At 35.2% G+C, this 12501-nt stretch overlaps 1 protein-coding gene across 2 annotated transcripts in view; it reads right to left on the minus strand.

Annotated features, from left to right (window-relative positions):
- The window catches only part of LOC150098049 (putative methyltransferase DDB_G0268948), a 116344-nt gene that overhangs the window by 15877 nt on the left and 87966 nt on the right, over window positions 1–12501 (minus strand). For both annotated transcript variants that reach the window (XM_090406369.1, XM_090406371.1), the window contains exon 5: window positions 4227–4324. In XM_090406369.1, coding sequence (XP_090262495.1) covers window positions 4227–4324 — 98 coding nt within the window. The remainder of the gene's footprint in view (window positions 1–4226; window positions 4325–12501) is intronic.

Raw genomic sequence — 12501 nt, forward strand, 5'->3', positions numbered from 1 at the left:
CAAAGCATAATTTGGGGTAGTGGTGGAAGGAGGAATACCATTAAGACCAGAAGACTTCTTTATTCAAGATTATCCTGATGGCAAAAGGTTACAGCAGGAAACAGGTGCTGCACTGTTTCTGGTGTGGTTAGGATTCATTTGCCTTGGTGATCTGCAGGAGTTAGAGAGGAAGAGTAATGCTAACAGGTCATCTTGGTCCTTAGGTATTGTTACAGTAGCCATAAGAATAGGGTAGAAACAAAGATTGACAGAAATTGCACGCAGCGGCCTTTTCAAGGAACCAAAAGACATGGCCACTATTTGTACAAGAGACAAATTCTCTTCATTTAGCTGTTTTGAAATCAAATTTGGATTTGTTTATAGTTGTTGACAACTCCTGTGTGCATCAACACAGACTGATAATCAAGCTGGAGTCTGTCTTAAGCCACTTGTGATATGCAGAAACCTCCTCCCCTCAGAGAGGTCATTCCAATACCAAATGACTCAAGACAGAGTGAGTAAATATAAAACATCTTCATTCTAGGAAGATTAATTTCTGTAAATCAGAACAAATATTTTGATCATAAGAGAGGAAACAGTAGCTTGACAATGGAAAGAAGTCCCAGAGGTTGTCCAAACCAGTACTGTTATTAAAGTCAAAGGACATGAGGATGAGAACAGTTGAGGAAGGAGTATTCTGAGTAAGAGAGTAAATGTGTGCAAGTTTGCAGTCTGCGTTATCAAGAAGAGAAATAATCTTTCCAGTATATTTTAAAGAACACCAGGTTAAGAGATCAAGAATTTTGGATAAGTGGAGAATGTTTCATTCATATATAGACAATTTAATGATCCAGCAGGATCATTAAATTTTGATTTCTTCCTTACCAATCAAAGGACGACCAATACATAAAAAACTCTGAAATAAGGAAAATAGTTTCATTAGACTGTTCAGTCTATTAACACAATCACTCAGGGCAGTGTCTATGCTTGCAGAAACTGTTGGAAGAAACTGTTTTACTGTATGCATGCTGCTTCAGCGTCAGTTGGTTGCATTTTCACAAAATGACTATAATGACCATTATAGTCGTTTTGTGAAAATTGAAGTAGTATTTACTCCCATTATCAAGATAAGATCACTATTCTGATCCACAAAACACCTCAACATAGCCCACTTAAAAATCTAGATGTTTATGAGCTATGCAATTGCAAGCCATCTTATTGTACATAGACAGAAAAATTGATCGAGCAACATATTGAAGAACATATCCAAGATATTAAATAATGTAGGAGCGAGGCCAAAAGTGTATTCTCCTTAACTTTATCATTTAGCTACAGGCAAGAATTTTGGAAGACAAATATCAAGATGGTTCTCAATTCTTTATGGCAAATAATGGTTGGTTCACTGCTTAGTCATCTCTTAATAATTTCATAACGAAAGTCGAACAACCAAAATAACTTTTTTTTTCTATTATCTCATTTTATTTATACTGTTACTATATTACTGTGCATTAATAATGTAGATATTTAAATCTAATTTGTTTGTGCATCCTATAAATAAAACTAAAACTAACAGCAAATAACCTTAAAAACATGCAATTGTACTACTGCATACACATACTATAAACATGTAAACAATAAGGTGTGATTAATGGGGGGGGGGGATGGCTTAAATCTAACAAAGACCAAATTCATATTATGTCAAGATTGCAGAACATAACTCTAACATAACTCTAAAATCAGGATCTGCTTGTGCTATATTTTAGAGTGCTTGTCAAATGGTTACCAAACAATAAAACATAGGATCACCAAAGTTGATAAGGAGTTTTATCATAATTTAAAGTAATATAATAGCTTAACTTCTCTTAAAGAAAAACAATGTATAGATATTTAGTTGAGCTCATATTGTTCAAGAAAAATTGACAGAAACTTGGTTGGAGTACCCAGATATTTGGTATTGTTGGATCCTACTTCTTCTCAATCAATACTTTGGATCCGACATGATTACTATTACGATGTTCTTAACTAATTGATAAGTTGTAAGTTGATTTCTAATTCAAATATAAAGAAAATTTATATTTAAAGACTGCGCCACTTTATATCTGAATTAGTTCAAGAATTGAAGATAAACCAACTCTCAACTGCCCTTCCTTTATGTGTTGTTATTATATATACTGGCCAAGAATATTTAACTTACTTAATTTACCCGCTTTGGTTCAAATATTTTATGAATGGTGCAGTAAAAGAGATTCAGGCAAAATACAACTTTTGATTAACAAAAACAAACATTTAATTTTAAAATCATAAATTTTACACTTAGATTCAAATCAGTAATTAAGATATCACAAACATTTTAACTCCTCAGATAAATTCAATCATACAACTCATACAATGGTAAATCTGTTATCTCTATAATACAGTCTTCTTGCAGTTCCTTAAGTTCCAAATATGACAAAAATTGCAGTAATAACACCTCTTCACAAACAAACACTTTTAAAGTTACACTTCAGCTAATTTTCCACAATAGTTACTGTTAGGATAGGGAAATTCTAGGATGAAACTCACACACTTCTCTGTATAGAATTATTAAAGGTTGGAATAATCTTACCGATAATTTTTTTTCTTCATCTACTTATACGTAAACACTTAAACAGTATACGGCACTCATTAAATAAATCTTCTAAGCAATAACTGAATTAATCATCAGTCACTCACAATACACATAAACAAACGTTCTTGCATGAAGTACTACTGATCACTCATGAATTAAGGCAATATACAATAATTCCTTATCTTGAGGTTTAATATGCACAGTTGTTCATTCCTCCTGCATTCAAACAATTCTTTAGGCACTATAATTCTAAACACAGCTAACGGTAAACTTCAACTTTACAGCCTCTACTATTCTTTAGTAACTTCGTGCTTTGCTTCAAGGTTCCGTATGTCCTTGAAAGGTCGGCACTGAAATTAAATCTCAACTCAAGTATCGCTAGTCTATTTAATAGTCTCTCAGCTGTTTTTCGTAGCTATAATTGTTATTCTACAACTAATTAGCTAACTGCTTCTCGACTAGTAGACTTAAATTAGCTGCTTGAGTGACTTGCTGACTCTCTAATATCGCACTCTGATTCCCCGAATGCTGAATATTCCGATTCCAACTGAATGCCAATCTCTCTCTAATCTATCTCTCTGTTTCCTCTCTATCTTTATTTTCACCATTCCTCCCTTTTTATATCCATTCTTCCCACCTAAATTATTCTCGTGATTTCTTTCTAAAACTCTTTTCGATAAACCTTCTCCTCACGTGGTGATCCAAACTCACGTTCGCTTACTTACATACGTCTCCATGACAACAAAACAAAACATAATAAAACTGAGCTATTGCATAACGTTAAATTTCTACAAACAGGAATAAATAGAGAATATTTACATTTCAATTAATATGCAGTAAAAAATGTTAAATGCAAATTCTTATAATATTAAAATAGTAATAATTAAAATAGCTTAATAATATTTAAATACAGAGTCTAATACTATTATTATATCTTTGATTAATTTTCTAATTATTATTAGAACTTGAAGGAAAATTACATGAATAATAAATCTTAAGCAAGGGACTAACAAATAATATATAAACAAGTCTTGCTTAGTATATGGTAGATTATGTTAAATGTGAATGAAGAACAAAAACATACAAAATAATTTCATTCACAACTTAACAGTATACAGTACAGCTTCCTCTTATCATAACTTGTGTTAAAAATAATGCACTGAAATAGTTTAATGAAATCATTATGTGCATAGGTAGATATCAATAAGTATGATTTGTTCTTCCTCCTTCTGTTTTATACTTTTACTAATCTTTCCATTAGTCTATTTTCATATAATCCTATCAGCTATCCTGACACTTGCATATTAATCAGGAGTCTATCATTCCATCTGGTGGTGATCTCTCATATATCAATAGTTAGCAATACAATTCTTTATGGCTGCTGAGTAAATTAAGTTAAAATAATGGTGTCTGCATTTGGCAAGCATACAATTTCAAGGTAGTGATTTTGATATCACATAGCAGCAAACATAGTTCATTATACTGATTTTTTTTTAATTGTCTGGAACAATGAGAATAAAATGGCATTATCAGTGTTATGGGATGATGTTCCAATAGTTCCTGCAGTGTATTTGGGTATAAGTGTTTGTTAAAGTCAGCATCTAATGTATATATGCTTTACATAATATGAATCGCTTACCTGGCAGTATCTTTAAATGGCAATTCAAGTGTCTCATAACTGGAATCAACTAAATCTCTTTCAGAGTGCCAGTACCTTCCTAAATGTTCTTTATACAACTAGAAACAAAAACAAATATCCTTAAAACATAAGTTTTAAAGACATTGCGGTATATTCAGTGAATATGATACATATCACTAAGTTTGTGCATTACAAAGTCAGTTGACAGGCAAAAAAAAAGGGGATATGATAAAAATGCAAGTTACTTAAAAGAGGTTTTGTAGAATAAAAGCAGAAGAAATTTAACAAGGGATAAGTTAATAAAAATTCCAGGACTAGATTTTTTTTTGCTTCAACAGTGGTTAATGGGTGAAATGGACAGCCAGAAGCACTTGTGAATGAGCTTTTTCAGTGAATGAATTTAAGAAATATGATAATAACATTAAGAACATTAACACTTCATTCAGAATAAATAACTCGTTCACTAATTACAAATTGATGTATCATGACCTTTGTTAATGATGACACTATGTGGGTATTGCAACCTCTATAGGAATAACATATGGTGTTAACGTTATTATAAGTTATATCTTTCGACTTCCTGGAGCAGCCTTCATAATAAGGAATGTACAGTAAGTAGAAGTGCTGTGGGTTGAAACACTCATGTGTTTCAGTCTACACAAGAAATGTTGAAGGAATTAAAAATATGGTCCCTTAGACAGACATTTAACAGTGATTAACTGCTGGAGAATGAAATGCAAATAAAGAAACAATAATGCTCATTTTAAGAGAAAATCTGAACATAAGAAAAATTTATGTTAAGATTTGGTACTACAAATTTTAAGTAATGATGTTTATTTCAAAATTTACATGTCCAAAATAACAATTTTGGTGATAATGTGTCTTCAGAAGATATTGAGGAGAATTTCACTGGGTCAAAGCTTTTGTGACAGTATAAGTAATGTTTGGGACTGTAAGATCACAAACATTACTTATGTTTGGAGAATAAGCCTTCAATTAACAGAAGTTGTTTTTTGCCCCTTTTGCCTTATGAAACAGAGGCATAGAAATTTAAAAAAAAAAGACATAAGTAGAATACAGGAAGAAGAAAGGAATAGAAATGAAAGTTTTGAGGAAAATGCTAATAAAAATAAATAAATAAATAAAAGAATACAGTAAAACATTAGGAATGTTTTGGGACTAGAACGTTTGAAGAAATACTTGAGAACTCTGCTTAAGCGCCTCCATAGCGCAATTGGAAGAACGACGGTACATTGCGCCCTTCGATTGGAATAGGCCTAAGTTCGATTCTCGTCGCGACGGGAGGAATCTTTATCTGGTCGATTTCAATCGAAGGTGAGTTAGCCGATCTCATACGGAGGTAGCAGGGTTTTTTCTCCCGGAAACTCGGGTTTTTCATCCCGCATACATACAAATCGGCCCTTCAGAACACACGCAATTTACAGACAAAAATTACTAGTTGTGGTGGTGTTGGAGGTGGGCGGCAGATGGCGTTGATAGAGATGATTCGTAGTAGAGGTTAGGTGCAGAGACAGTTGTAGATGTCCTCCCACGATGAGTCTTCGGACTCCTTGGAGGTATCAGGAATAATAATAATAATAATAATAAAGTAGTTCGAGGATATAATGTAAATAAATTTAGAAAGAACATCAAAAATAATGTATGAAATAAAAACTGAAGAGAAAAGACCAAGAGGAAGACAATTGAAAAGGTGGGAGAACCAGATAACAGAAGATTTAGAAAAAAAAGAAACTTGATTTGGAACAATGCTCTAGCCAAAAAAATATGGGAGGATAGAAAGAAAGAAATGAAGAGCTTTGATCCATCTAACCTGACAGTTTCTCTAGTAGCAGTTGGTGATGATGATTCATGCCATCAGCACCACCAAAGTCATCACTGTAGAAATGCATAATTTTAACCCCCATCCCCCCAAAAAAATAAATAAATAAAATAAGGGTACAAAAATGAAAAGAAATTTAACTCAATAAACAAATTCTTTACTAAGACAACATATCTGCTCACTGAAATAATTGTCAGTGAGAGAATTTTCGGTACAAAAACAATCTCTCACTGATTGGGTAACAGAAAAAACTCATGATAAGAATGATGGAGAATTTATTGAGCTGTTGCAAGACAACTTTCTCAAGCAGTAAAAGCAGCAACTCAAAGTAAAATAGTTAGATTTGATCATAACATCAGAAGAGATCTTGGTAAAGGATGTGACAGTTCTATCACCTGTTGGCAACAGTGATCACCATGCAGAGAGCAAGGTAGTAGCTAAATATATGGATATTTCAATTTTAAAAAGTTACATGTTGAACTACAAAGCTGGAAATTATGAAAAACTCAGAAGAATACTATCTTTGGTCCCATGGTATCAGTGGAACAGTTTTCCAGAAGTGGCAAGTTCCAATAACATAAATGAATTAAGAGAAGGTTTAATGGCCAGTATAAGTAATGTATGGCTTTGATGAGTTCTTAACTCTTTGTAATAAATTTAGTTTAATCCTTTATCCAAGTGTAAGCAAACAAAGTTTGTGCCTGAAGTATCTTCAGGACTGAGGCAACTGGTGGCAAAGATGGACCAAGCTCTCATCACTTGTCTTAGTATCTCCAATAATACAAAGTACATCTCCTTGCGGACATGTATAATGCTATGCATTAAGGGAAGGGCCACTACCCAGACTGGTTTCGACCTTTATTGAGGTGTGTTTAAGTAAAGACCTCTAAAAATTAGGCAATTCCCCAGGCCACTTCCTATGAGTGAAAGAAGAACCGTCCAACTCAGTGTTGTTCTACTCAGTGACAGGCTCAGTCTGTAACCAAGAAGAACTTCTCAGTGTTGACTCTACCCAGTGGTAGGCTCCACCACCAGACAGTGCCATAATCTCAGCAGTAGCCCTACTCAGAGACAGGCAAAAACCTACCCCAAGCAGAGCCTCTCATACCTAAAGGAAAGGGACTACTTCTATAAAAAAAAGCGCACATCAGTAGGACTTCTCCATTACTTCCACCTTGGTATCACCACCTCTGGGTCTGACTCGCACTGATGAGACCTCAATAAAGGTTGAAACCAGTCTGGGTAGTGGCCTTTCCCTTAATGCATAGCACTGCTTATGATAAGTAACAACATTTGTCCTCTAAGAGTGAAGACTTTGGAAGGCAGTGACACTAATGATTTTGAAAGCATATGGTGTGAGGTAGAGGTGGGAAAGACAGGATATTTAGTGGGGTGTTGCTACAGACCCAGGAGTACAGAGGGTGGGGACCAGGAAATGTTTAGACAATTGAGTTTGGCAAGTTCAAGAAGAATGATTGCTATGGGAGATTTTAACTACAGCAGTATAAACTGGGGAGAGGAAGATGCATGTAGCAATAACGGAATGGAATTTCTAGAATTCTTGAGGGATAAATGTCTTAGGCAACATGTGATAGAGGTAACAAGAGGTTCAAGAGTTTTGGATTTCGTTATAGAATCAGAGAAGTTGACAATAACTGAGATGACATCTCTCCCACCAGTTGGAGAGAGAGTGACCATATGGTTTTGATTGGAAAATGAATAGACATGCAGGAGTATTAAAAAGACAGGAATGTATGTAGAATTATAAGGCAGGTGATTATAATAGTCTAAGACGTCAACTTGGGGAAGTTTCATGGAAGGAGGAATTGGAAGGCCAGGATATCATTAGTGCGTGGGAAATTATGAAAGAATATTTGTTAGCAGCAATGGTAAGTTGTATACCACGAGTGAACAAGAGGACACAATTTGGACTAAAGTGGATGACAAACAATATTAAACAGGAATTGCATGCGAAAAAGAGGCTATGGAAGAGATATAAGGAGACAGGTGAAGAGAAGATGCATGAAGAGTATAAGACACAGGCCAGAAGAGTGACTAGTGTGGTAAGGAAAGCGAAACTGGAATATGAGAGGAGATTGGCCCTAAGATCCAAAGAAAATCCTAGGCAATTTTTTAGCTATGTGGCCAGTAGGAGGAGAAATGACTGTGGAAGAATGATATTGTGGGATAAAAATGGGAATAGAATGATTGACGCAGAGGACATTGTAGAATTGTTCAATGAACACTTTATTGGAGTATTTCATCCTGGAGGAGTCAGTTTTAATGCTAGAGGGATAGGGCAGGTTCGAGGTTTAGCGGTACAGGAGAAGAGTGTGTTTCAAATACTGAGTACTCTGGATGTCAGTAAAGCTGTGGAACTGGATGGTATTTCCCACAAGTTTTGAGAGAATGTGCCTTTTCAATGAAAAGCCATAATTCTGGCTTTTCAATGAAAGTCTGGCTTTGGCAAAGGTGCCCAGGGAATGGAAGGAAGGTAAGATAGTGCCATTGCATAAGGATGGTAACAGACTGGAAGTGTCTGATTATAGGACAGGCTGTGTGTCATCAGTAGTTGTTAAGATCTTGGAGAAATTAGTGAGGGACCGTATGCAGCAGTGGGCAGATGAGGGTAATGTTATCTGTGAGAGTCAACATGAATTTGTTAAGGGGGCACTCTTATTTTAGTAATATGCTAGCCTTTTATAATAAAGTTACAAGAGCAGTTGATGAGGGAAAGGCATATACGGCCATTTTCTTGGATTTAGTGAAGGCATTTGACAGGGTGCCACATGATAAGCTAATATTTAAGTTGCAGCACATGGGTTTCGATGTCCGGTTGGTCAACTGGATTCAGGATTGGCTGTCTGGTAGGTATCGGAGAGTTGTGTATGGTGGGGCAGTTTCAAGGAAGCAGAGGGTTATAAGTGGGGTCCCACAGGGCTCAGTACTGGGACCTATATTGTTTAAACTTTATATCAATGACACTGTCAGTGGATTGCAAGGGGGATATTCAGTTGTTTGCAGATGATGCGAAGCTGGGAAGGATTATTAGTAATAGTGCAGATTTGGCATCCCTGCAAGAGAATCTGAATAAGCTAGATAGATGGGCAAATGAATGGGGATGTCGGTTTAATGCAGCAAAATGTAAGGCTTGAGGTTTGGGAAACATCAATGGGATGCTGCAATATGGGAGGAGTTATACTGAAGGAAGTAGGGGAGACAAGAGATCTGGGGTTGATGATTGAGAGAAACCTGAAATTTAGGGGACATATTGCAAAGGTGGTGAAGGTAACACAGAAGATTGCTGCAATTATGAGAAGGACACTGACCTGCAGAGATAAAAGGGTTATCATTCCGTGGTATAAGTCTCTGATCAGACCACACTTAGACTATTGTTCTCAGATTTGGTCCCCAGGATTTGAAGGGGATAAATTAACTGTGGAAAGGGTACAAAGAGTGGTGAGAGCGAGAACGGTCAGTGAGTTCAAGGAGTAGTATGATAGACTTTGTGTTTCTTGGGGGGGGACCTCTACTCAATGAGTCTTGATAGACTGTGTTTCTTAGAAAGGACCTCCCACGAAGAGTCTTTTGACTCCATGGAGGCCTGAATAATAATAATAATAATAATAATAATTATTATTATTATTATTATTCATATCTGCAAGGAGATGTGCTTTGCGTTATGGGAGATACTAAGACAAGTGATGAGAGCTTGGTCCACCTTTGCCACAAGTTGCCTCCATCCTGAAGATACTTCAGGTGCAAACTTTGTTTGCTTACACTTGGATAAAGGATTAAACTAAATTTATTGTAGTCTAACCAAGTGGAAAAAACTTCCAACATCTTAATTCTCTGGATGATCAAGCTGGATTATAAAGTATTATCCAGCTTGATCATCAACCATATTCATCAAGAGACCTGCAACATAAATTACTATACTTCTTTCCAAAACTCAAATATGAGCATGACAAAGTTCTGTACTATGAATTATCAATGATATTATTTCCCGTATGAACTACAAAGAGAAAAGCCTGAAAAGTCTATTCAGCCAATTTCAGAAGCTCTGTAAGCATATATCATTAGGACAAAATGCAAATTTGAAAATATCTGCATTAACAGACTGATTCCTAAAATAAACTTCCATACATAGAACAGTCATTAAACTGATGGTGAACATGTTGAGATATCAAACACATGACTCATTGTTGAGCTGTGCTATGCAATGTCTATCATAACCTAGTTCACAGCTTTTTAGGTCTATAATTTATGCTGATCAAAATTGTTTTATTATTGTTATTATTATTATTAACACCAAACCTCCATAGAGTCAAAAGCCTCATCATGGGAGTCACACCTTAAAGTCTTGCTTTAAAACAAAACCTTGATTTTTGTTGCACGATGGTGTAACGAAATTATCATGGTGTGTTGGAATTTATGTGCATAACTAATGAATTCAATATATGGCATCCTTGTATTGGTAGTGTGACATGCTAGGTGGGATTTATGACCCTATTCTTTTTCCACATCTTAAATATGTTCCCTTATATGCATCTATCTCTCTCTCTCTCTCGAATGTGCTGTCTGTTCAATGTAAAAGATAACATGCACATGGAAAATTTTAAATATACCCCTGGTCTTGGAAAGGATATGTTGTCAAACACAGTGCAATAGAAATCAAGGTCTTTTTTTTAAATCTGTAAACTAGGTTATGATAGACATTCAATGACACAGCTCAAAAACTAGCCACATTTTTCATATTTAATTTTTCAAACAATTTTTTTTTGTTTAGTTTTTTCAAATTTATATTTTATTCTTGGTGATGTATAACACAGGGTATAGGCAACTTGTTGAATAAACAAATTTTCTTAGTCTTTTCTCTTTGTTCAGAGATAGATGTTGAAAGTTTTTTTCACTTAGTTATACTATAAATTAAAGATGACTAGAAATTACATTCTTGGTTTAATCCTTATCCAAGATCAAACGAAGTTTGTGCACACAGTATCTTCACTTGGATAAAGGAGTAAACTAAGAATATAATTTTTAGCATCTTTAATTTTTTTTATCTTTGTTCTTCATACCAGAAATAATATCATGAAACATGGACGTGTCAATTTTCAGAGAGAAAAATTGTTGTTTCAGTTTACAGAAAATGTTATTAGTCTTGAAAGAACAATGATTTGATAGCAGTGGGATATTCAAAAGTGTGATGATCTGCAGGTAATTACAAAATAAGAGCAACAAAAAGCACAGCATTGCCAGCTTAGGAGTACACCTCTCTAAGACGTCATTTCGAAGGAATGAAATTTCATAGTTTGTGAAATTCACTATGCAGGTGATGTTGCCATTCTGGGGAAATTTTCACAGTAAAAAAAAAATTGCAGATCCAAATGCTGTCCATATAGCACTATAATAATATTAGGTATAGTTAAGAAAACATAGCAAAAGAGCTATTTTCATAAAAAATACTGACTGAACATAAAAATTCTGTTTGCATTTTTTTTATGTTGGACCACCAGAGGTTGATTGATCAACCTATATCACATTAGTACCATGAATGGGCAAAGATTTTTGAAAGGAGGAACATGTTCACATTAGATTTGAAGATCTGCTTGAAGTCTGATTGCTCTCTTCTGTACTGAGTCAAGTATTTTAGGGAGTTCTTGGGGTATCACTATAAATGTGTGAGCAATACTTAATGGATGGACAAATGTATGATTTGTACAAGATTAAGAGCTGTTCAAAGGAAGCAGTGCCTTGAGTGAAAGAGGAATCCTAATTTTTTTCAAATGCAGAGGAGGCAATGGTTGTAATGTGTTCATGCCAAGAGTGGCTGGATGTCAGAGAAATCTCATTCTACTTAGAGATTTGGGTGTTGTCAAAGGTAAGACTGGAAGAACATGATTCTTTTTTTGTAGGGAATAAGGCAGAACTGTGTTTTCTGAGCACTAAAATTAACAAGGTCATCCAAGCCCCATCCTTCTTGAAGAATGGTTTGTAGACAGAATTTAGGGTTGCAGAGGTTGGATTGGTGGCCAACTGGAGCTGGTCATTCATATAATACACACACACACACACACACACACACACACACACACACACACACACACACACACACACACACACACACACACACACACACACAATTCTCCATTTACACGGTAGATTGGGTCCAGAAAAATTCGTGTAAATGAAAAAACCGTGTAAAAAAGAATACAGTGCATATGAAAAAATAGAATGGTTCCAGATGTGAAAACCTGATATGAACAATAAGTTATTTCCAAACAAAACATATATATATATATCTACCCTATATGTATAAAATGTCACATTTGTATGTCACATTTTGAAACTCTGGGGCTGCCCTGAGTGTCGAGTCTTCAAAATTCAAGTCATCAGAATTCAAGGAAAACCGGCCTACCAGTCCGGAACTCGGGG

The sequence above is a fragment of the Typopeltis vanoorti genome, chromosome 16 (assembly GCF_054136105.1).
Source record: "Typopeltis vanoorti isolate ZY-2024b chromosome 16, IOZ_Tvanoo_1.0, whole genome shotgun sequence".
Taxonomy (NCBI): domain Eukaryota; kingdom Metazoa; phylum Arthropoda; class Arachnida; order Uropygi; family Thelyphonidae; genus Typopeltis; species Typopeltis vanoorti.